Genomic DNA, 26,336 nt, shown 5'->3' with positions numbered 1-26,336 from the left:
CAGGAAACTTCATCATGGCACACTTTATGGATCCTATTGGCAAAAAATAGTGAAGAGATAGACCTATGTAGCAATTTCAAGACTCTAGGTTAAGTGATGTGGACGTAGTGAGTTTTCAAAACGTGCAAATTTGCTGGCACCAGTGAACTGCTGAAACACTAAAAATCTACATATTGTAGTTATATACAACAAAAATATACAAGAATAATATAAGTTGACACTGTTTTTGCCATAATATGAAATAACATAATACCCATTGCTGCAGAAATGATTGATTACTTAAAATGTCCTTGCACACCTGAATATCTCTGCTATTTCTTCACTGATGTTTGTAGCAGTTTCCAGTGTCACACCACAAAATCCATGTTGAGGGGGTATGACAGTATTTGCTGTTTCTGTTCTAGATTCAGCGTTTAGGAAGACTTCTATACTGGATAACCAAAGAATATTCACCATAATGTAGAAAAGCAAAACAACAACCGATTAACAGATCAGGAACCCTCTGCATGAGGTAGGTGTGGATGTGTCAGCCATTACCACGCACACAAGACATCCCAAGTTGAACAGAAGAGGCCAGACTGCAAGTTGGAAAAACACTAACCAGCCTAAAAAATATGATGACCTAAAAAGTACCTTAAAGAGCCTACAGAGTTCTGGAGAAAAAAAGGTATTGTGGACAAATGTGACCACGAATAAAATGCACCATCAGGATAGCAAGAGAAAGGTGTGAAGAACAAAATGAATTGGCAGACCACCTCATCTGTGAAATATGGTGAACAAGGTGTGGTATTTTGGGCATGTATGGCTGCCACCGGACCTGGATCACTTATAATCATTGATGATGTTACTGCTGGTTCATACAAAAACACCCACAAATTAAAGCTGACCATCTGTTCTTGAACCCCACAGTCATTGTACAATTTAAAACCCTAAGAGCTGGAATACAGAGCCAAAAGTGTCACTGTCCAAACACATTTGGAAAAAGAATAGTTAACTGGAAAGAAAGAAAGATGAAGGGGTAATCCAGACTGTTTAAATTATTAAAATAAATCAGTTGAAGTACGCCAGTGGAACTGTAGGTGATCCAACTGCGGTTATGACTACAATTTCCTTTTGCAAATTCAATTACAGAAATGTTATAAAAGGTTTTTGGGTAAGTGCATGTTTATTTACTTAGCAATGCATAAAACAAATGAATATATTTATAAAAAAGGTACATCAATTCTTTTTGGTTTTCTTCTGTGAACCTTCACTATCCTCCCTGAGTATTTAGCAAATATCTTCAAGATGTGAGGTTTTGCTGACAGAATTTCAAGACACACTGCATTGTTTCTAAATTAAAAGGCAAATAATATTCAAAATGAAATATAAAGTTGAAGTAAAGTTTCTGTTGGTTGCCTGGATGGTTGGTCAGTTGGTTTAATGACTTCAATGACTATCTCAGAGTTAGATCACAAAGTTTTGGTTACAGGTTGATGGCAGGGCTTGACATTAACTTTTTTACTCCAATAGCAGAAAATATTTGTCAAAAACAAGCAGTTAAGATTTTTCTTGGTATCAATTAGAATGCAGGTAAACTCTTTCAATCATTTTGGGACAAAACATATAGGCCAACTCAAGTCCATCGCTCACCTACACTCCTCAGCTGTTTGTGTGTGTGTGTGTGTGTGTGTGTGTGTGTGTGTGTGCAATATAACATGAATAAAAGCACCATCATGTCACTATAAAACAGAGCTCTTCTTGGTGTAAAAGCAATTGTTCCAGTAAACTAGAGAAAAAAAGACACATCATACTGATTTCTTACTAAACAAAATGAAATGATAAATTAGTATGCTGTATCTCTACCTAAAATATCACACGACATAAGAAAAACGTCAGCTGCCACTTTAAAGGCAAGAAGGTTACCGTGGTAACGGAGTCAATGTGCTTGCCCCCATCGGAGAATATCTGTCACCCCAGCTCGAATCTTATCTAGTCTTTAATAGCAGTTGCAGTTTAAACTCTGACATTAAAATACATTGAAGCTCGTAAAATGAACAATGTCAATAACCGAGCAACATGTTTTTAAGTGTCTGAGGGGATAAACATTCCCCCGCTCATGTCTTCTAAATATGTAGATTTCACATCTCCTCTACACAGCAGGCTGACTGCCACTGCTGCGCCCAGTTGAATAAAATAAGGCTTCGTTATGTACAGCTATTAAACTCAACCACAGGAACGCTTTGAAAACAGCTACGGCCGTTTAGGTGTGTGCTAATGACAGACCACATACTCATACTTTTGGAATACTTCAGACTAGTTTAAAAAAAATTTAAGCGAGGGAAACGCCTCTACTGCATAGCCAGTGTCAGTTTGACCCACCCTCAGTAAGAGACCTCTTCTTTAGCATGAAGGAATATTGTGACTCATGCACAAAACGATGTTTGAGAAGGCAAATCGGTAGAATTGCAGTCAGACACACACACACAGAGAGAGAGAGAGAGAGAGAGAGAGAGAGAGAGAGAGAGAGAGAGAGAGAGAGAGAGCTCTTGTGACAAAAAATGAGACTTAATGAGCAACCAACATCCAGCGGAATTTGTTTAGCCCAATCTCAGTACTTGGTAAATAAGGATTTCTTTCACTAGTCCATCCAGACAAGCGCAGTCTACATTCAAGTACCAGTGTAAATGTTGAGCCATACATGACTTTTGACAAACTTTATAATTGTGTTGCCGAAGGGTTCCATTTATGGGCCCTATTATTTACCATTTATGTAAATGAAACATTCTAAACATTGCTGATGCAAAATAGCAGATCTACATGCAGATCACACCATCATCTATAAGCACTGCTTTCACAATACAGGAGGTATTTTTCAAATTGCAGGAAGCATTAAACGTTGTCCAACATAAACATCTTCATCATCTAAAATAGGTCTTAAAAAATTTAGAAAACAAAACAAATGTTATTCTCAAAATAAAGAAAACAACCCCTACTCTTCTTCAGTCCGTTTGCAAAACAAGCCAATAGAGATGGTGTCATACACAGTAGGCCTACTTGGGATTTTACTAGGATCCGGCTCTGTCTATGGGCACCATATTCAACAGCTTACTAAAAAGCTTAAACATAAGCTGGTCTTTTTTCTCCAGGAATAAGTCTTGTTTTTCATGTCAAGCTAGAAAAGCCATGTTTGCAGCCCTTGTGGGACTATGGTGATATATTCTGTTCATGAATTCCACTGGGTCGTGTCTGCAGACACTAGACACACTCTATGATGGTGCTCTTTGACAAGACCTCTCACATAATTGTAGCTAGTATCAGATAGTGGGATGGCCATCCTTAACTGTGAGGTGACTTACTCAGTGGTATATATTTATTTAAAAGGCAATCCTAAGGCACCTGCCAATAAATTTAAGCACTTTGTTTGGACTACAGAGTCATGGACATGAACAGTAATGATTTCAAAGCTGTATTGTATATATCATCAAAACAAGAAAAGAGTCTGGTATGGGTGCTTTCAGATTTGCTGTCTCATTGTCCTGCAACACTCTACAAGAGAACATGAAACTACATCAGTTTATTCCAGTAGTTGATTTGAAATCACAGATTGAGTGGTTGTTTCACTCAAATTGCACATTTTTAATCCATCCGACTTAAATGCTCTTATGCATATGTTTTAACTTTAATTTTTTTGTAGTGTTAAGTATGTACGCTTCTCTATTGGCATGGGCACATTGGAAAAAGAGATTAAAATCTCAATGTGATCTCTCTGGTTAGGATTGAAAAGGTAGGTCTTAATAATTTAGGGTCATTAAAATGTTGGAAGATAAAGTTTTTGCCATTGCTTCAAGTCAACAAGGCATCAACAACCTTTTCAAAAACACAAGAAATGATTGTTACCTGTATTATTGATTATTTGTATTTATTTTAATATTAGGCTACAGTTAGTGTTAGGGTTAGGGCTTTTGTGCTAAAAAGTTTGCATACCCTTGGAGAATTGGTAATATATGAACCATTCGTAAAGAAAACACGAGTGAACAGGCAAAACACGTCTTTTCTTTCTTATGGGATTCACATTCAACTGTACGTCATAACAGAATGGCACAATTCTAAAACAAAACATGGGGAAAAAATGAACTGACCCCTGTTCAAAAGTCTGCATACCCTAAGTTCTTAATTACTGTGTATTGCCCCCTTCAGCATCTCCCCAGAGTGGCTCGATAGTATTAAGGTCAGAAGACTGTGATGGCCACTCCAGAACTTTCACCTTTTTCTGCTGTTTCCACTGGAGGGTCAACTTGGCCTTGTGCTTAGGGTCATTGTCGTTCTGGAAAGTCCAAGAGCGTTCCATGCGCAGCTTTTGTGCAGAACAATGCAAAATGTCTGCCAGTATTTTCTGATAACATGCTGCATTCATGTTGCCATAAATTTTCACAAGCTTCCCATGCCTTTAAAGATCACACACCCCCAAAACATCAGTGATCCACCACCATGCTCCACAGTGGGGATGGTATTCTGTTCACTACAGGACTTATTAACCCCTCTCCAAACATAGCGCTTATGGTTGTGACCATAAAGCTCTATTTTGGTTTCATCACTCCAAATAACAGTGTGCCAGAAGCTGAGGCGTGCCAAGATGTTGTCAGGCATATTGTAACCAGGCTTTTTTGTGGTATTGGCGCAGTAAAGGCTTTCTTCTGGCAACTCAACCATGAAGCTCAAGTATCTTTGTATTGTTCTCCTTGAAATCACCACACTGTCCTTTTCCAGAGCAGCCAGTATTTCTCCCATGAATTTACCCGTGGGTTTTTCGTTGTATACCGAAAATATCTTCTGGCAGTTTTGGCTGAAATCTTTCTTGGTCTACCTGACCTTGGCTTGGTATCAAGAGATCCCCGAATTTTCCACTTTTTAGGAAGTGATTGAACATTACTGACTGGCATTTGCAAGGCTTTAGATATCTTTTTATATCCTTTTCCATCTTTTGAAAGTTCCATTATCTTGTTACGCAAGGTCTTTTGACAGTTCTTTTCTGCTCCCCATGGCTCAGTTTCTAGCCTGCTCAGTGCATCCACATGAGGGCTAACAAACGCATTGACTATTTATATATAGACACTAATTGCAATTAAAAAGCCACAGGTGTGGGAAATTCACCTTAAATGCCATTTTCACCTGTCTGTGTCACCTTGTGTGTCTGTACCAAGGCCAAACATTCAAGGGTATGTAAACTTTTGATCAGGGCCATTTGGGCGATTTTTTTTAAAAGGGAGCCAAACATCTGTGATAATAAATGGCTTCATATGATCACTATCCTTAAATAAAAGGTTTTTCGCATGAGTCATATTTTCAAAATCAATGCCAAAATGTTACAATTTCTGCCAGGGTAAGCAAACTTATGAGCACAACTGTATATAGTGTTATTATGAGAAAATAACACTAATTTTCTCAGATTGCCTAATTCTTTTGCTAAATACTGTATATACCTTAGTTACTCAAGAATACAAACCCTTTCATACACTTTCATTTGTCACCAGACTGAAATGGTCCCTATTTTTTGGTGCTAATGGGTTCCTTTATGTGAAAAGGACCCGGACGAACAAGCATTTGTGCTTTAAAAAGCTATACTAAACCTTAATTCAGAGATTGGCTTTTCCCAATTCCCAGAGTAACTCCTCTATAACAGACTTGTCTAGCTTTACCCACATTTGCAGACTGCCTTCCCCATGTAGAGAAATCCTTTTTAGTCAACTTGCCAGGCATGCTTAAACAAACATAGATATTTTTTGTGATGACATCAATGTATAAGACAGAAAGACACCCAGACTGGGAAGAGCACACAGCGAAACATAGAGAGTTGAGCAAGCTAATTAAGAGACCATTAATCTGCTAGTAATTGAGGTTGCGGTGAGTAAATTCTGTTTAGTGCTGTGATACATTAGTGTGTTGGCTTTTTAGACAATGTTAATTTACACTGTAGATTAATACCCCCCCACACACAGGCATACACACACACAAACATAGTTAAAAGGGAAAAAAACACAAACCAGAAAAATCTCTGGTAACACCTCTGGTACATAAAAAGTATAGTCGACACACGGTTGTGCATTACAGCCTTGCTAGTTCAATAATCATCTCAGTAATTGCTTTAGCAATAAAATAAAATAAAAGTACATTCATTTTACCAGGTATGTAACCTAAGAAAACAGCCCAGCCTTGCTCACGGGAAAGACAGATTTTTAACGTTTCCGGACCTGGTATTTGTTCAAGCAACCATTTGGTTATTGTTCCCAAAAAGCTTCTGTCTATTTTTTGCTGAGGTGTTGAGGTGTTTCTGTTTGGAGAGGCATTTGTCTGCACTGAGAGAGTAGAGTGCTTTGGACACTGGAAACATCAGGGGGATGCAAAGAGCGGCATCAAGGCAAGGTCAATGGGTGCTCCTATTTCGCCTTAGGTGACATCACTGAGCCATATGCTAATAATGGAACCTCTGAATGGTAATGTTGAGCTGAAGATGCTGTAGCCCTTTGGGGATGAGAGTATAAGAATGGATCTCAGACTACACAAACTCCATTTTCTTTCCTCTGTGTCTGTAGTGTCCCCTCCATTCCTCCATCCTTCACTTTACATCACTGTTATTAGGCTCTGGGCCAAGACCTTGTCTCAGCTCCACTCATCAGATGTGGCTGGGCCACCGTAGGGCCCTCTCTCTAAAATGAAAACTCAGTTTCTTACTGTTCTCAGCTCCTATCAATCTCTTTCGCCTCTCTCCAGCAGCTCAGACTTTTATTGTTATATTCCTTTTAGTTCCCTATTTTTCCATTGCGTCCCTTTTATCCTACTGTTCCTCTTGTCTTTCCAGGCAAAAGCACAAACACACACACAATACGTGTGCATTAAATCCATTAAGTGTTTTTGCGTGTAAGTCCAGAGGTCAGTCAGCAGTGTCTCTGTCTCAGCCAGCCAAGCATGTTTGCAGTGTGACTGAGTCTGTGAATGAGTGTTATATGAGGCATGACTAGGTAGTCTACAGTAAATGAACACATTAACTTGAGCATCACTGCGAGGTTATAATCCTGCATGAGTGCTCTGCTCAACACAGACTAACAGCTCATTACACAGTTATAACAACATATATGAAAACAGAGGCACAATGGCATGTGACACCAAAAACTAAAATAAAAATGCACAACAAACATGTCTTGCCCCCACAACCCCCGCCCACCCACCCCCCTCCCCCGCCTCACCATATCTACACAAGTTCTGAGACGTGAATCAGTTGTTACCACTTCACTTCATTCTAAACTTAAGCCAGTAGTTGGTACAATTTATAATGAGAAAAGCTGAAAGGAGGTGAACTGTGTGTTTTAAAAATAGTCTTATCATCTGCAGTTGCATCAATCTACAGTGGCTCAGCAGCACATAGGGCTTTACTACCATCTGGAGCAACATGGGCATCTACCGCCAGCCTGGATCTATGACCTTCCATCTTTGTAATGATTCACCTGCACAATCAATTTTGTATAGATCATGTACATTTGTGAAATATTATATCTACAGTCCATCTTTTACTTCTTTTACTATCTTTCTCAGCTCCATCTCCACTTCAATAAGTTATTTCAGATATATGAATGCCTCTTTTATAGACTTTTCGGTTTGTTACATTACTTGTATTTTTATTCTTCAACAGAAAATTCTTCCTTGCAAAAATACAGGTTTACATTTCTATGAATATGGCCTACTTTCATTGCAATCTGCTTTCATTTCTCCCATAATCCCAATATTCAGACTGATCAGCAAAGCTAATTAAAAAGGAAGGGCTGCATCTATACAGAACTCCCTCAATTGCCCACCAACTCATCTGCCAGTGCTTTGAGATTCTTTCAGGCCCATGTCCATATCACTGTCAATTCCAAACCACACATTTCTATTGAAATTATAATTATATTAGCGGTATAGAGAACTAATATTAAATAATACAAGGCAAAACAAAATAATCCATCGTAATATAATATAAATATGATGCTATTATAATTTAATATATACCGAGATTCAGCAGGTGTTTTTGTTTTACCCAATCACCAGTGTTGGCTTTAGAGTCGTACTGTTTTTGATCGATTGGACACAGTTGTGGAGTGGGGTCCAGAGTAGACACAGTGTATTTTACTGCATTTTGTGTTCAATTGGTTGGCAAAACCAATTGCAAATTTTGAAACCGTGGCGTACCTTTCATCCAGTCTACCACTTGACTCGAACTCCACTTGCTCACCGGCTCCATGACCAAAGCCATTGTAGAAGTTTTTCAGGTCGCGTCTGACAAAAGAAACACTCCAACACGCAAATTTCTGAAAGGCACACAATTCATCAATGTTTGGTTCTGTAATCCGTAAACCTGATTTCAATCAATGACGAGGGAGGTCCAACGGATCCAACAGTAACGTTCTGGGTGGCTTCATTCGACTCCCATAGATGTCTATAGATTCCTCTGCGGTTGGCGGTTATGTTTTGCGACGGAAAAGCTAGGTCCCTTGTTTTTCGTATATGCGAGACTGCTGCTTGAGGCTGGTGGCACTGCCCGCGATCCTCGAACCAATTAATCTCATACCACCCTAACCCGAAAGCAATTTACTTGCGCCTGTGCGTCTATTTCGCAGTCGCACTGTTTCGTCCACGCATTCTCCTTCTAGTCTGCTACCAAGCCATCCGAGTCATACTCGCGCGTACAGTTTTTTTTTTTACTAATCAGACGCACGTTCACTGTATATCCCCTCCTCTCTCTCTCGCCCATGTTTCGCTCTCCTTTGTCGCTGCTCACGCCTCCATCATACAAACGCAGTCAATTGGAAACGACGGTCGTAACAGAGGCGAGGATGCTGTTGTCCCCTTCTCTTATTCTCATCCTCTGGGAAGCAATATTCAAGTCTCTTCCATAAAACATGAAGACGATCTGGCTAATAGAAATTATGAGAGGGATAAACGAGCTTATTGCAATATTTTTGTGTATACATTTATATTTTTATATAATATACTGGAGCATTTGCCCCTATATCAATATCATTTGTATTGAATAAATCTGACACCTAATAATTATTCAACGTTAACCTACAGTTAATTCATCGATTCTTTTTGGGAAAAAGCTCATTATAAAAGTATTTCCGTCTTTCATTCTTCATTTTTGTGGGAATTCTGTGATCAATTCTGCATATACAAATCTTTCCAGGTGTGTGTGCTAGTTAAAGCCTCAATCAACAAAGTTAGAATTCAAAAGCATAGTTGTACCTTATATGTAATGTTATGGCTAAGATATATGTGAATCTTCCAGCAATTCAAAGGGTATAAGGGAACAATATCTTGTTGTCTGTTGAAATTGACATTATAAAATCCCACTGAGAAAAAAGAATGGGATTTGGGTGAATGAAAGAAAAATCAACAAATAGAAATCTGCCATAGCTGCATGGCATACCTATGTCCCTATTTTCCAATAGGGACATAGACCTTGAAAAACATCATGAAGAGACATTGTCAGCTTAGTGGATCTTGCCATTTGTCAGCTGTAATATCATCTCTCTACTCAAAACATGGTTAAAACTAGAACTTGTAATCATAGATGGTCAGTTAAATCACACATTCCTTTGGGTTGGCTTATTTCCCTTGTCACACTGCCCCAGAAACACCTGCAGCACCTCTGGAGAAAAATGGGATTTGCTCAGAGTTTAGGATAAGGGTTACGGTTAAGTTCAATAGACTGTTGAAATGTTACTGAAAGTCTCTTGGTAGTCTGTAGAACTTCTCCTGTATAGTTTGACTATCGACATAAATTGGTATTGGCAAGCATGCATGTTTCTCACTGTCACATAGAACAGGACTCTTCGTCATATATATGCTACCTCAAAGTAGGCCTATGGAAACAACCAGTTTTGATTGCTTTCAAGTAGTTTTCCTTGAATTGCATAAATTGCTTAATTATTTTTCTATTCAAAGCAGAGACAAAGTCACTTCAAGATCCTCAGTACTGGTAGTTGGGCTGTTGAGCGGACCTTTCCACTCAGGAGGAGAGCCTGCACACTGGGCCAGAATGCACAATACTTCTCTTAGAGAGCCTATAGGGCATGGGCAGAGAGACATGTCATCAGAACAAAGACCAACTATTTTCCCATGACCTCTGACCCGGGCACAATGCCACAGGCTGTTCAGGCTTTACCCAGTTTTCTTTTCAGACCTCTGCGCTGTTGTGGATATATTTGAGGCAAAGTAAGTCACTAATCACATTAAGTGTGTTTGTTCCTCCAGTCGTGTCATAACAGTCAGCCACTGCTATTCTACAATGCCCAAAATATTAATTTGAAATGGTATCAACAAAGATGTATTTAAAATAAAGTGTAATTGAAGTTTGACTCTATACTACAGCAATCAAGGAACAAGACAGAATACATTACATAGAGGCATGGTTTGTTCTGTAATTTTAGCCATGTTCCTGCCCCTCTGCCACACCCTTAGGGGCATGTGAACACATTTGCTCTGTCTGGGGGTGTCGTTGTCAGCTTCTCTGACAGATTTAAACAGAATGTAATCTGCTTTGCAACGCGGGAATATGGAATACAATAGCTTTACAGCTGTTCAGTCTATTTTCTTCTTGCAAGTTATGAATGGATGGGCTTTTGCGTCGCTATTATTTTCCACATTATCTGTGAATAATTTATATCCTTAGGGAAGAAAGCGCTTTCCTCTCTCCTGCTATTATTACTCTGCCCTTGTAGACTACCTGTCCCTCTGCTTTGAGTGTGTGCATGCAGAAATGGGTCAGAGTCTACATTTAAAAGTCTATGTTCTTTGAAAGATTTGGGTACAAATTTGTAATTCATAATATTACACGTATTTGGGGAAATACATATTTGTTTTTGCTGTTTATTCCATGACTTTGGAGTTAAATTGATAGAGTGACTATAGTTTAAAGTCAGCTTTTATTTGAGAGTTGTTTTATCCATACCGGATGAACCATATAGAACCACGTTTTGTTAATATGTAGTTCCACGATTTTAGGGTTCCACAGGTATTTGTACAGATTGTGTACAGTTAATTCATGTTTTGTAGTTGGTCTGAATTGCCTGAAGTCTGTGATCCACAGACTCTGGGTAGCTTCCCTGGTAATACTCTATATGCTTTCCTGCTTGTTTAGGACCTTTTCACCTTTAGTCTCGTCTTTGTCATGTGACTGCAATCAGAGGTGTAAAAAGTACAAAGTAAAAGTACTCAACTGGGTTCGGCTGTGTTCACCACTTTATGGAAGTATCTAATTAAGATCTAAGTAACCAAGTAAAGGGAGTTAAAAGCTAACAAGGAAGAGTGTAAATTATAAATTAAGGTCACTAGTGAGTTATGAACTCTGTTAACCTGGTCATTTAGGTTCTCCTTAGGAACTTCCCAAAACTGGTGAACACTGCCGAGTAATTTTTTTCACCTCTGTAACCAATGTTCAATTATATTCCAACAGGATAACTGATTGGATAACATGCAATAACTTTTCACAGCCTTAAAAAGCTTCTTGGTAGCCAAGGCACTGCGTTGGGGTTTATTGTCCTGATTAATGATGAAGCTTTTGGAATTGCTGAGCGTACCACTGCTTTCTTTCTTTTTGTTAATGTACCATATTGTTGATTTTTGCACATCTAATGTTTTAGCTATGTCTGATTTAGCTTGACTTACATTCATATGTCTTTGGCCCATATGTGTCTAAATGGTTCATCCGGTATGGTTAGAAATACTCTAATTGGTTTTAAAAAATGATCACAGTATGCACTAAAGTTGATTTGAGATGATTGCACAAGTATTATGCTAAATAGAACATTGACATACCGAGCTTAGAAGTAAAACAGTCATCTTCCATAAAACCCTCATAAGCAACATGAGATTATTTTCAACATGAGATTACTGACATATGCAGTCAGAAGTGAAGCAGCGCATTTTCATGGAATGCAGAAGTGCTATAGTGAATCTATAAAAAAAACTGAGTACTGAGCAGAATACCTGACCACTATGACTAAAATAAATAAAAAACGTGACTATGTTCAGACTCAGTGAGCACGGCCTTACTATTGATAGAGGCCTGCAGAGGCAAACTTGGCTCTGCCCACAGAATGAGTTTGAGTAGGTCTGTGCTCCGACTGGGCCATTCCAAGACATTAATATTCCCTTTTATGATCCATTTGTTGATTGTTTTGCCTGTGTGCTTCTGATTGTAATCATGTTGATAGGTGAACATGTACTTTAACATCATCTTTCTGGCAGAGGAACCTTAGATCTTGATTCATTAAATTCATTGAAATCCAACAGTACTGTTGTTTGCTCCTTGGGGTTTAAGGCCGGGTGTCTCTGTAAAGCACTTTGTGACAACTGCTGTTGTAAAAAGGGCTTTATAAATAAATTTGATTGATTGATTGTCCTCTTAGTCCAGAGCCAGTGTCCCAACTGAAGAGAAGCAACCCCCTAGCATGATGCTGCAGCCACCATGCCCGACAGTAGGTACTGTGTACTTTGGGCGATGAGCTGTGTTGCTTTCTGGCAAACCTATTCATGAAATTAAGGCCCAACAGTTCTACCTTGGCCACCTCACATTTTCCCACATGGTTTTTGGAGATTGAATGTACACAAGCTTTGATGTTGTTTTATGTGAGAAATGGCTTCCATCTTCCTACCCTACACCACAGCTCAGACTTGTGGAGAATTTGAGCAATGGTTGTAATGTGCTGGGGGTGCCCAGTCTCTGCCAGAAATTCCTGCAGCTCTGTTAAGGTTGCCCATTGCCTCTCCTTGCCCTGTCATCACTTTTGAAGGTATGTCCTGACCTTTCTGTTGCAACCAAAATTTGTTCCTGACTCAGGGATACAAACATTTTGAAGGGGAATTATATTCTGAAATAAAAACTTGGCCCACAGGCCTTTGTTTGCCAACTCCTGCAAACTAAGTTCAAAACCCTGCCCGTACCCCTAAATAGACATGTAAACTGCAAAAGCAAATATGTATGGGTATTGGTTTCTGTATGCTACTGTCAAGAAATAAAACAAAAATAACACACAAATTCCATATATCACATTTATAATGTCATCTTGCCTCCACTTCTTAATGATCTTCGCAGTGATCTGTGATACATGTAATGCCTTTGTAATGTCTTAAAATATATTTTATATCCTTCTCCAGGAATACAAGAAGATCGCACTGATTGTTTTGTTAGCTCCTTGCAGTCAATCTCCGCAGTATACAACTGAGGAACCTTTAATAAAATTATCCAAGAACAGCCTATTTTATTTAGGGTTAATCAGAATCACATCATTATAAATGGGAGTGCACATTTTTTTTTTGAAATTATCCATTGGTTTTCATTTAAATATGGTTGGTAATTAAAGGTGAAAAAAGGTATAAAATGGTTTGAGAGTATACTGAAGTGTACAGAAAATACACAAATACCTGAATTATTCATTTTTGTATGGAGTTTTGCATTGTAATTCATAAACATTTGTAATTTAGCTCAAGAGGATAATGTTATAGGAATAAAAATAAGGTTTATTCTGCCTAAGTATCCTGTCTCGGTCTAAGTAGCCTACACCTAAATCACAGACTATATTTTTGACAGTCTCCATACCTTGAAAAATTGTATTATTAATTATTCATTTTGGACAAACAAAATTCACTGACAATTGCGTTGCAGGAAAAGCCAATGTCCTTAAATGCAATCTTTTAAAGTTATTGTTATAATTTTCGACCAATTTTTTTTTAACCCAATTTTATGATGTCTAATTTTCATATGGAATAACTAGAACAATGCGAGGCATGGAAACAGTCTCACATCCTGCTCCTCCACCCTAGACCTGGACGGCGCTAACTGAATTTCCACTGTCCTCACAAACTGAACAACACACATTTTTGGAAAGGGAGGGAAATAGTTCCATGAAATAATGCATACAAAATCCATGGAAATATTATTAAAAACGGAAGCAGAAGTAATCCTGTGTAGAACAACACACACAGATTCTATTGATAATTGTGTCAATTGTTATAGTACTCACTCATTTGAAAAGTATATATAACAGGACCTTTATTCTGAAGAAATCCCAAAATCCATAACCCGGATTTGTTTTTTCTTGTGAGGAAACCCAAACTTGCCAATTACGATGTGACGTCTGCAAGGAATACTGGACTTTTACTACAGACACTGCACACCCTTCGCTCATTCTACAGTTTAAAACTTTTGTCTTAATGTCAAGAGACCTTGTGGTCTCGTTGTATGTCTTTTTGTGGAACACAGCCAGAATATGTTATTTTGCAACTACGTCATAACGCTAATACTACCACATCCGCACACTGAAGGAGATACAGAGGAAAGTAAATTTACGTTAGCGTAGTCTTGGAGCGACAAGTTAGTTCGATAATATTTTAACCGTGAACATTTTGCGTTTTATATATCACATTTATTTTGAATGCGTGTATATTATTTAAGTGAATTTTACTGTGGTAATAGAGACAAGAAGGTAATTTAATAGTACAGAGGTTTTAAAAAAAGAAACCGTCGGTATTTCCGCATTTGTTTACGGTAAGCACGGCCTACTTTCGTGTCAAATAATTACATAGGAATGAGGTTTACAAAAAGATAAGCTTAACATTTGATCTAGTAGCAACATTTAACCTTAATTCACTGTTGTTTTTGCATCTAAAGGTGTGTGCTGGCTGGCACTTGGTATTGGTTGTTGCCACTGACGTCGAAATTCGAACGGTAAGACGTAACCTGAGGTTCTCCAGGATGTCTTGGCAAGGGGACGACACGATGGAGCATGATGGAGACACAGAATCAGATGTTAGTATTCCGTTAGGAGAGGGTGTGTCTGGTCGCGGTAGTGTATCTGACGGAGAGGATATTTTCTATGTGCCTGAGAGGAGACCCTCCCTGGACCTTGAAAATGGCCGGGGACCCATGGAGACTACTGAGAGGTGAGACACTGATATTACACACCTCAACACATTAACTGTCGTGTGCCCAAAATGAATATGTATGAGTCTGTAACCTGTCCCAAGTAATCCTAATTTGTGTGTTTTATTCTGTGTGTTTGATAGGCACGATGTAGAAAGGGCCCGATCCCCAGTTCACAGCTACAATTCCTTAAATAGCGATGACTTCTATCAATCTTATGGGGTGGACGAAGAAACTGAACTGCCTGCAACTAAGTACACTAAAACATGTTATGTTAAATATAAATGTTATGTTATGCAGAGCAGTCCAGATGAGAGATAACAAGGGTTTGCCTTAGGAGTGCTCGAAGTGGACTGGCCTTCCCCTGCAGCTCAGTTGAGAGTAATATACAGTACAAAGATTTTAGAAAACATTCAGGCAGTCAAACTTGCATTTGTACTTTTTAATTCAATCGAAAAACAGAAACCCAAACCATTATAATGTTTATCACAGCTCCTTGCAGCAGAGGATTTTTAGTCCATGTGCTTTTCTATTCCCAGAGTCCATCTGGAGAGAACGGAGTCTTACTCCAGCTGCTATTCCACGGACAGTGAAGACTGTGAACACAGGACTAGGAAGTAAGAACAGTCCTCCATGTTCGATCAGTCACAGACTGGATGAACACCAAGTTTAATTGTGTTATTATAATGTAATTATCCATATGTCTATGTGACAAATTGTTCCATGGTTTAGTGGGGGTATAACATGGGTGTGTAAAGTATATTAATAATCTTTGGGGGACCTGCTCATTAAGATTAGATTAGATTCAACTTTGTTATTGAACAAGTACAAGTACAGTACAACAAATATCCAGTTAGCATCTAACCAGAAGTGCAAATAGAGGAGAGCAGAAAGTTTACAAATATTAAGTATATGTATATTACAAGTGGGATGTATAGATGTACAACGAAGGAAAATGCAGTACAAATGGCAATATTAAATGCGCAATTAAAGCAAATAGAGGAGGGCAAAACATTTTCAAGTATTAAGTGTAGTGTATGTTACAAGTGGGATAATAGTTGTGCAGGTACAAATGGCAGTTCTAAATGACATACAAGATGTGCCATCCAGGCAAATTGAATGAATAAGGTAGCATGTGCAACCGGGATGCAGAGATAGTATCAATGAGGTCCCTGAGGTAGACGTGTATTTAACAACTGTAAAAGTGCAAGCATGATGGCCATTCTGAATGTGCAAAGAGGCATGATAGGAATAAATGTGAGTAAAATGGCACAGCAAACACTGCTCACAGCATTTTAGACAATGTAGCTGTCCTGTGAAATAGCCCTTTAGCCAATTTAGACTTCATAATGTTTTGTGTACCTTACAGATATTGTCCATGTCATTTTATACTGATCAATAGATAGTGATTTGCCAGAATAGGCCTTTTCATAATTGATATATGGCAATCATAACAGCTGTAATATCATAATAACACAGTCATTGATCAGGGCATGGGTTGATGAAGGGGATGTTCATTACAAAACATTTAAGCTGTCAATGTGAAATGTAGCCTACTGCAACTAAAATTGTCAAAGCACTCAGTAGTTATTCAGATAGCTGCTGTAATCAAGATGCATAGCATCTTATTAGTGGACATGTGAATGAAATGTGCCATACTCCTGATTGTCGAGTGCTACCATGTCACATCTCCACATTTCACCTCATTCAGCTTTGACTTGCTAGACCTAGCCTGTAGCATAGCCTAATAGTTAACTGGTTGCAACATAAATGCTAAGGCCATTGTAATAAATCCTGAATTAGAATAATAAACAGTGTAAAGAGTTAGCTTTCCTTTTTTTGGATTATTATCCAACAAAGGAGCTATGGTTATGACTAGGGCTCTTATTAATATTGGAAATGTGAAGGGCAAGCCACGTGTAATTTATCATAGGCCTTTTGCATGTGGACGATCAAGGAAGAAATTAATTGTATATTATTCGTTAGATTCATATTATATATCAGGAGGGAGGTTCATATTCATTATAATAAAATAGAAATATACATGCCGTTTTCCTATTAGCTCATGGCCTCTGGTGCTACATTTATGTTGCAGTTCATTGACTGGTGGTTGAACAATGTTATAGAATGTTGAATGTCCATAATGTTTGAAAATTCTAATTTGATCAAATGTTTGTTAACACTGAAAGACAATACTATGGTGCCAAGTGAAGAGTTTCATGGCCCCTGGTTTTATCTGCACCCTTTCATCTTCCAATACTTTTCAGGTCTCGATGTGCTGCACCTAAAGCAGAGGGTCCGGCAGTGGTACCCCTTTCACGACCAGAACTAGCTAAAAACCCAGACGAGAAAAGGCATCCTGCCCTGACTGTAGAATTCACCTTCAAGGTGGGAATATACTTCACTGTTATCTAGGTGATGTACTTTCTGTTCAGCCGCAAATGTAAACATGCCATCAATGTTTAGAGTTTTGTGGAACAGTGAGAGACTCTTACCTTCTTATTTACTTCTGTGGACCACAGGCCATCAGGAAAACACTTGAGAGGCTAGGACAGGATGATCTAAGGAGGTTTAAGATAACACTATGGAAGCGTTACCCCGAGTCGTTCAGTGCTCCTCCCCAGGGCATGGACATGGTGGAGCTGGTGGACAAACTTCTGGAGTGTTATGACCTGGAGGTGGCCCTACAGCTCACCAAGGCTCTGCTGAAGGACATGGACCTCAAGCGCCTGGCTGACTACCTCACGGACCTCTGCAAGAAAAGTATGCTTGTTGTTGTTTCATTCCGTACATGGAACACAAATATATCATTAAAAAACAAAGAAACATGGACTTGGAAGATGTTCGGGTATCAGTTGTGCTAAACTTATGTGGCATTTATACATTGTATAGTAGTTCAAGAACCAATCGGGCTGAAGTGGACATTGAAGAGGAGGAAACAGTGCCCTCTATATGTATTGGGACAGTGAATTCAAAATAGCTAAAGAAGGTCACTTTTAATTTCTGGCTGTTTCAACACGTTTTACCAGCTAAGAATAACGACATGTTCAGAGTTCAATCACCCCATTTAATGCATGCACAAGTATTGGGACAATTCCGCTTTGGGGACAGTTCAAAAGCAAATGTTTTTATTCACCTTTTAATCATATTTTCATATGCATTTCAGATATAACTGTCCAAATACTTATGGAGGGCACTGTATGCTACATTAATGCTTTTAATGTTTCGTTTGCCTGTTTCCATTCTGCAGATGAGGTGCGTTATGAGCTGAGACAAACTCTGCTGAGGAAGTATGGCAGCATGTGTGAGGGCTTCACCAAGCAGGGAGAGCATAAGGCTTTTGACACTATCTTTAATGATCTCTACATAACAGACGGCGGCAACGCCGGGCCTAATATCCAGCATGAGTTCAGGAAGATCAACAAGTTGTCTACCAATCGCAAGAAGGAGAAGATGATCACGTCCAGGCAGATCTTTGACCTTGACGTGATCAATGAGAAGCATGTGAGGTCTATAGTGACCAACGGCATCGCCGGCGTGGGGAAGTCTGTGGTCGTGCAGAAGTTCATCTTGGACTGGGCTGAGGAGCGTGAGCACAAGCACATCTATTTCCTGTTCCCGCTGCCCTTCAAAGAGCTCAACCTAATGCTGGGCCAAAAGATCAGTCTAATTGAGATCGTACATACCCTGTACCCCGAGACCAAGGTGCTGCCCACGTTCGAGTGCGATGAGGGTAGGGTCATGTTTGTCTGTGACGGGCTGGATGAGTATGCAAATCCACTGGACTTCCATCGCACGGAGACTTGGTGTGACAGCACTGAGCCAGCTGACATGCATGTGTTGGTCACCAACCTTATTAGGGGCAACCTGCTCCCCTCCTCCCTCCTCTGGATTACCTCACGCCCCCTCACCTCCAGTCGCCTGCCACCTGAGGCTGTGCACCAGGTCCTGGAGGTGCGCGGTTTCACAGATGAACAGAAGGAATGGTACTTCAGGAAGAGATTTGAGGACCAGGCACAGGCTGATAAGGTGATTGCCCAACTGACGTCCTGTAAGACCCTCCACATCATGTGCCATCTGCCCACGTTCTGCTGGGTGGTGTGCGGGCTGTTCCAGCGCACGTTCCAGGAGAAGGGTCCAGACGCGGAGCTCCCCAAGGGGCTTACCCTGATGTACACTCATCTGCTACTGGGGCACTTGCACGTGCGTGGTGCTAGGGGCTCACCCCCCCGCACTCCTGATGAGGAGAGGGATTTCTTGGTGAAGCTGGGCAAGGTTGCCTTTACAATGCTGGAGAAGAACCAGATGGTCATTGACAAGGCCACCTGGAAGGACTCAGAGGTGGATGTTGCTGAGGCGGTCACCAAGAGTGGCCTGTGCATTGAGTTCCTAATTGAACAGTTTGTGATGTACCAGGAAAGGATCCAGAGCTTCATCCACCCCACTATCCAGGAGTACTTGGCTGCCCTCTATGTGTTCCTTACATGGAGGTCCACAGGGAAGAACGTCCTGGAGCAGCCACTGAAGAGTAAGCTTTCACACATGTTCAAGGAACCCGGGTTGCTGGTCATACATCGCAGTGCCATAGAGAGGAGCCTACAGAGCCCTGAGGGAAACCTGGACATCTTTCTTCGCTTTCTGTTAGGCATGTCCCTGAAAGCCAATCAGGAGCTGCTCCAACGTTTCCTACCCAATAAGAACATTTGTCCCTCTTTCTCTGAGGAGACGGCTTCTATCATTAAGAAAAAAATCAAAGAGAACCACTACCCTGACAGGAGTACAAATCTGCAGGGCTGCTTAGACGAGTTGGGTTTTGGTGAAGTTCCTAGCCACAGCCGCTCTAACTCAATGAAGAACAACTGACTGACAATACCGTCTATATTTAAAAAGGTTCAAAATATGAGTCAATATTCTTTACATTATATTTCATTATGCTTTAAGCTTTTATAATGGAATTGAGAAAGAAACATATTGACACACTTCAGGCTCCTTTGTAACAAAATACTCTGGAAGTGAGTGGAACTTTGTCATGACAAAACTAGCCACAAGGAGGCAATCGCGGTACACTATACTACTGCGATGAAGGCAGTGAGGTTTCTGTTAGAGGTATACTTCTATCAAAATAGTAGTCAAAGGGAAACCAATCAATTCCCTAAGTATTGTAATTAGACGCAGACTACTTTTGTTGTCGTTATGAGCTTTCAAACTTGATGCTACACCACATGCAGAATTGTAACTTTACAAGGTGCAAACATGAAATAATGTAGTTATGTTTGAAATGTCTGTCTACTTCCAAGAGTTAAAGCACAAACAGACAAGAATCTGGTTTGGGTTGGCCCAATAATTTTAAGTAATATATCCAGGCGGAGTTGTAAGTGGTACACATGAAGGCCACTTAGCCAGGCTAAGGCGAGACAGTAAATACAAATCTGTTCTAATCATGGAGCGGTGCTGTTGTTTACCAGTAAAATGTAGCCAGCATGCAGAAGTCACAAGTCCACAACAGCAGAACCAGCTAGCTAGAAAATGTGTTGTACTCTGCGGAGAACTCTGTTTTCCATTGGCTTTTCTTTTTCTGCACTTCAACTTCCCTTTGAGGTAACAGAGGCAGTGTAAAAAAAGGAATGATTGTTTTAAATATGAGTTATTTTTTTGTAAATATATTTGTAATATTTTGAAAACTGCTCCTAGGCAAACCGTTTTAAGTATTTTGTTACCGAAACACTCCCACTTTTTTTTTACATTAACATGTTTGGATGAAGACACTACTACAAGGTAGTCTTAAACAAAAGGTTTCTAAATTGAATCCTGACAAAGCAAGGTAAATACAAATCCACTATTCTGTCCAAGACTAAGGCACTTCACCCTAATTGACTAATCCCAGGTCATTGCTGTAAATGCAATTGTTTGCAAAGTAAAATAAGGAAGAAAATATGAGGAAATTATATATAATTATGCATACATTCAGAAATGACGTCCTTGTTACTTACAGTTTTAAGACAGTTCAATGCAGTGGATGATTTACCTGTTATCTTTAAGTTCCACTTTGAGGGGCCATGAACCCAGACAGTTGGAAGATGACATTAATTATATAGAATCTGAATGTGTGAGATATGGTTCAAAACCTGTCTTGGAATATCAAGATACCAGTATAGGTAAGTGTGGCATCACATATGTCTAGCTGAAACACAATGGCCCTCATTTATCATTCTTGCGTAGAAACGGGCGTATATGTTGGCGTAAGATTTTGCTTACACTCCTCTCACCGCCTGATTTATGAAGCTGTGCGTACCTTTAAAATCCAGGTGTACGCAGTACCTGCCCTTGATAAATGCCGCGGCTGAAAACGATCGTCATTAGAATAACACGCCCCTATATATTCAAGTCTCCGCTTCCCCCACTCCCTCATTTTACGCCATGGACACACGGAAGACGGAAAAAAAGAGAAACTTCTCTGACGTGGAGATTGAGACGATCACCAGGGAGGTAGAAAGAAATACAATTGTTTTATTTGGCAGTTTAAAAAGCGGGAGAAAAGATGATGTGATGTGGAGTACCATTCATTCACATTAATAATTGCATGACAATTTGTAATATTCGTCTTATTATTTTATGATATTTATTATTAATGACGTTTATTGTTATTTAGAAGAAGAATGTCGTTATTATTATTTCTATTATTATTATTTAAAAGAAGAAGAATGTCATTTTTATTATTTTGTCAGTCTGAATTATATTTTGGTCATTAAAAGCCTTTTATTACTGAACCCAGTCCTTGCGCAACTGCCGGGCCTAACCCTGAAACGTCATGTAAAGCGCACAGGCTCGCATCTGAATGAATTATATTACCCAAACAAAAGTTATCTACAAATTGTGTAAAAAATGTGAATGTAGCATTACATTCACATCTGCCCATAGGCTGATCTGCAAATGACTGAATAAAGCAAATGCAATGTGTTCGGGGTGGGAATCTAGGTACATGACGATTTGGCATGGATTCAGGGTGCCAAGATGTTATTAGGAAATAAGTTCCGATGTGTCAATTTTCCCACTGCTTTTAAAACAGATATAATTATTATCCTTTATGAAATAAAAACTTCAGTTAACCCTTTCATTAACACAATAGTGTATTTTGTGACAAATTCTCCTGGGTTGCTTTCACAGAATAGGTCATTTTGCATCTGGAAAGGGTAGTGACATCCAATTACCTTTGCTGAATTTAGCTGAATCTGAGCAGACAATATATCCCTAAACACCTCAGAATTCAACTGGCTGCTCCTGTCATAATCAATAAACACTAGTGACCCAGTGCGATTGGAAGCTATGCATGGCCACGCCATCAAACTGCCTCTACAGTGTTTTACAGATAGCGGTATGCTTCTGTAAAAAGCAGATTTACAGATAGCGGTATGCTTCGGATCATGAGGCGTTCCAGTCCTTCTCCATACCTTTTCTTCCCATCATTCTGGTACAGGTTGATCCGAGTATCATCTGTCCAAAGAATGCTGTTCCAGAACTGGGCTGGGTTTTTTGGATGCTTTTTGGCAAAGTCTGATCTGGCCTTTCTATTGAGGTTAATTAATTATTTCTATTGAGGTTAATGAATGGTATGAACCCTTGTGGTGAACCCTCTGTATTTGTTCTCGTTTCTCTTGATGGTAGACTTGGATAATGACATGCATACCTCCTGGAGAGTGTTTTTCACTTGGCTGGATGTTGTGAAGGGGTTTTTCTTTACCATGGAAAGGATCATATGATCATCCACCACTTGTCTTCGTGGACGTCCAGGCCTTTTTTGTGTTGCAGAGCTCACCAGTGTGTTATTTTTCTCTTAGAATGTACCAAACTGTTGATTAGGACACCTAATATTCCTGCTCTCTCTGATGGATTTTGTTTTTTGCAGCCTAAGGATGTCCTTTTTCACTTGCATTGAGAACTCCTTTGACCGCATGTTGTGGTTTCACAACAACAGCTCCAAATGTAAATGAAATAACAAAGGAATATCCCACACCTGTCCATGAAAGAGCTTTTGAGTCAATTGTCCAATTACTTTTTGTCCATTGAAGAGGGGGCTACATATTAAAGAGTTGGAATTTCAAAACCCTTCCTCCAATTTGGATGTGAATACTCTCAAATTAAACAAACAAAATAACAAAACTTGTGTCAGTGTCCAATTATTTCCGGATCTAACTGTATATGAATTTAGTTTGAATAGGAAATAGCTAAATGAATAGGAAATACAGCTCCGGAAAAAATGAAGAGACCATTGCACCTTTTTCTTTCCAAAATAGTCGAAAAGGAAGGTTTTGAGTAAGGAACAGAAGAGTTAAAATTAAGAAACCACTGCAAATTGAACGCTTCTGTTCCTCACTCAAAACCTTCCTTTTCAACTTCTTTGGAAAGGAAATAAAAAGGTGCAGTGATCTCTTAGTTTTTTCCAGAGCTGTATAGTAATGGGCAAGGTTAGATTTTATTTTTTTATTGAAATAATAATTTCTTCAAAGAAACCCCCATTTGCAGCAAGATTTGCAGACATTTGGGATTTTACTTGTCAATTTGTTCAGGTAATATGAAGAGATTTCACCCAATGCTTCCTGAAGTACCTCCCATAAATTGGATTAGCTTGATTGGCACTTCTTACGTACAGCTCAGTAGGGTTGAGATCCATTGACTATGCTGGCCACTCCATTATAGGCAAAATATCAGCTGTTCGGTTCTTCCCTAAATTGTTGTTGCATAGTTTGGAGCAGTGCTTTGGGTCATTGTCCGGATGTAGGGGGAAATTGGCTCCAATCAAGCACTGTCTACAGGGTATGGCATGGCACTGCAAAATGGAGTGATAGCCTTCCATATTTTTTACCCTGTTAAAATCTTCACCACCAAAACACCCCCAGACCATCACATTGCCGCCAGCATGCTTGACAGATGGCATCGCACACCAGGACCTCCCACTCCTCTTTCTATTCTGTTTGGAACTAGTTTGTGCTGTTCTGTGAAGGAGGTAGATCTTCAGTTTCCTGGCAATTTCTTGCAGGTTAAAGACTTAATTTCTCAGAACCAGAATAGACTGATGAATTTCCGAAGAAAATCCTTTGTTTTCTGGCCATTTTGAGCCTGTAATAAAACCCATAATTGCTGATGCACCAGATACTCAACTAAAGCACACGTTTTCAGCTGTGCTAACATAATTGCAAAATGGTTTTTAATGATCAAGTTAGCCTTTTAAAATGGATTGGCAAACACAACGTGCCACTGGAACACAGGACTGACGGTTCCTGATAATGGGCCTCTGTACGCCTGTATAGATATTCCATTAAAAATCAGCAATTTCCAGCTAGAAAAGTAATTTAAACCATTAAGAATGTCTACACTGTATTGATCAATTTTATGTAATTTTAATGGGCAAAATATTTGCTTTTCTTTAAAAAAAAAACAGGACATTTCTAAGTGACCCCAAACATTTGTACGGTAGTGTGCATAGTAATCAATATGCAGAAGTGGTGTAAGCCTACAGGCAACAAACCTTGAAATGGATCTAAAAATACCCTATGAAAGAAATGAATGGTGTAACACCGCAAAGAACCGCTTAAAAAATATCTTTAAAACACCCAGAGATATTGGGGGTGACACTCTTCGCACATTCTAGAAAATATATGGCCTTGTTGGATTTTTTTTATTCATCCAGGAAGTACTGACAGAGCTGACACAATAGCTGGCATAAGATACAACTTTCTTAAACCGTAGATTAAAGCTTTGAAAAAATAAAAAAGACCATTTTGGAATTGAAACATTAAATATATTAAACAAATTTGAGCCCGGTCCAACCTGGTTCCCATGAGCTAAAGCCCGAACCCAGTCCCAAGCAAAATCATAGACTTGTAATGAGACCAAACCCAAAAAAGGACAATCCTTCGACTGTATAAAAATGTAAAGAGAACTAACTTATTTCTAGTTCTTATCACACTGATCGCTCAACCAGGAAGTGTTTAGCTATTGGAGGACATAAGGCAGCCCTGTGCGATTTCCACCCGAATACCCCAGGCAGCACCCAGCCGAATCGTGCTGCTCTATGCTGGATCGTTGGTACAACGCAATCAAGATTCAAACACATTGCTGCAATGTCGCAGTAGTACTGTGAGGCACTGACTGCTGCGCCACTTGAATGCCCCAATCACTGCCCTATCTCAAGAGATTTCGAAAAATACTTGACTGAGGGACGTTCATAAACATATATTTGTACTTCACACAGAATAAATCTAAGTGACATATTTGTTGAGGAAGCCTTGCTGCTGCTGAACTGGGATGCACACTTATTCACATCTATTTTAGTTTACATATTTCTATTAATTAAAAAAAAATTGTAGATATTTATTTTCACTTTGAAATTACAGAATATTTTGTATAGATAAATTGCAAATAAAATTAAATAAATCTCAATGACATGGTGTAACACAATAAAAAAATTATTCCAAGAGGGGCATAAACCTATGCAATCCACATTATTTAAAATATAAACACACTTAACAAAATAACAAAAATAGCATCAGTTTGCAGAAACATTGTTTTCATCCTTGAGACCACTAGTTTCATCTGACAGTTGCTCCCACTGAAAATCAACCATAATAGCAAACATTTATTTACAAACATTACATTTATACTCACTACTGTAATGAACTATATTCCCCAAAAGGCCGGTCATAAGTAGAGCATATTGTCTGTGTCAATAATTACAACTTTATCATCCCAGCTCTAGATGATACACAGTTGAACAAAAATTATCTATCTAATCTATCCATATTCCTTTGTCTCTGCTCAAGTTCTTTCCTCCATTATTCTGGTAAGTTTGCAGTTGGTATGAAGTGAGATTACTTGAGGTAATATGGGAAAACTAGCCTTGGTCATCAATTTGACAGTCTTTCGGTCAAGCCCAGTGGGGCTGCTTATCACACAGGTAAAGCTGGACCTGAAGTCCTCTGCAGTCACCATCTTAAACACCAGACTTTTATGGATTACCCTGCCGTCCTCTGAGGAAAATCTGAAACCAACGCACAAAACTTAGCCAACATTCCCTTCCTATCTGGGAAAAACAGCTGAACAGAAGTCATACTTTTCTTAACCTACATTTTAGTGTGTTTCAAAGTAGTATACATAAAAGTATTGTAAAACATGAAGAAAGTAAGGGTCTTGTTGGTCCTGGTGGTGTGGGTTTTAAAACTTTCAATTAAGGATTTATATGTGAACAAAATCCAGTACGTACTCGTTAGTTTCTGATATTCTCCCATCCTTGTAGGCCACCTCTGGGAAGGTACTGTTGACCAGCCAGTAGACATGGGTGAAGTCATCAGGAAGGCCTGGGTCTGCATCACATTTTATAACCAATTGCTTTCCTGTGTTGGACAAG

The 26,336-nt window shown here is 39.3% G+C and overlaps 2 protein-coding genes across 8 annotated transcripts in view; one reads left to right on the top strand and one right to left on the bottom strand.

Moving 5' to 3' along the window:
* Positions 1–8,841, bottom strand: part of LOC105023910 (connector enhancer of kinase suppressor of ras 2) — a 69,665-nt gene extending 60,824 nt beyond the window's left edge. For 4 of the 7 annotated variants that reach the window (XM_010893444.4, XM_034293382.1, XM_034293381.1 and 1 more), the window contains exon 1: positions 8,203–8,840. In XM_010893444.4, the coding sequence (XP_010891746.1) occupies positions 8,203–8,266 (64 nt within the window). In that variant the 5' untranslated portion in view covers positions 8,267–8,840. Of the gene's footprint in view, positions 1–8,202 lie in introns of all 7 variants that reach the window. The other 3 variants (XM_010893442.4, XM_010893446.4, XM_010893443.4) reach the window with 1 other exon arrangement.
* A 5,269-nt stretch (positions 8,842–14,110) lies between these two features.
* On the top strand, positions 14,111–20,205 carry nlrc3l1 (NLR family, CARD domain containing 3-like 1). The gene is made up of 7 exons (XM_010893441.3): positions 14,111–14,560; positions 14,684–14,955; positions 15,079–15,189; positions 15,475–15,552; positions 17,203–17,323; positions 17,458–17,698; positions 18,186–20,205. Exons 2-7 carry the CDS (start codon positions 14,768–14,770, stop codon positions 19,796–19,798), a joined length of 2,352 nt encoding a protein of 783 aa, XP_010891743.2. The 5' UTR covers positions 14,111–14,560; positions 14,684–14,767; the 3' UTR covers positions 19,799–20,205.
* Positions 20,206–26,336: the final 6,131 nt, after the last annotated feature.

The sequence above is a fragment of the Esox lucius genome, chromosome 7 (assembly GCF_011004845.1).
Source record: "Esox lucius isolate fEsoLuc1 chromosome 7, fEsoLuc1.pri, whole genome shotgun sequence".
NCBI classification, from domain to species: domain Eukaryota; kingdom Metazoa; phylum Chordata; class Actinopteri; order Esociformes; family Esocidae; genus Esox; species Esox lucius.
This window is presented reverse-complemented; position numbering and strand designations above follow the sequence as displayed.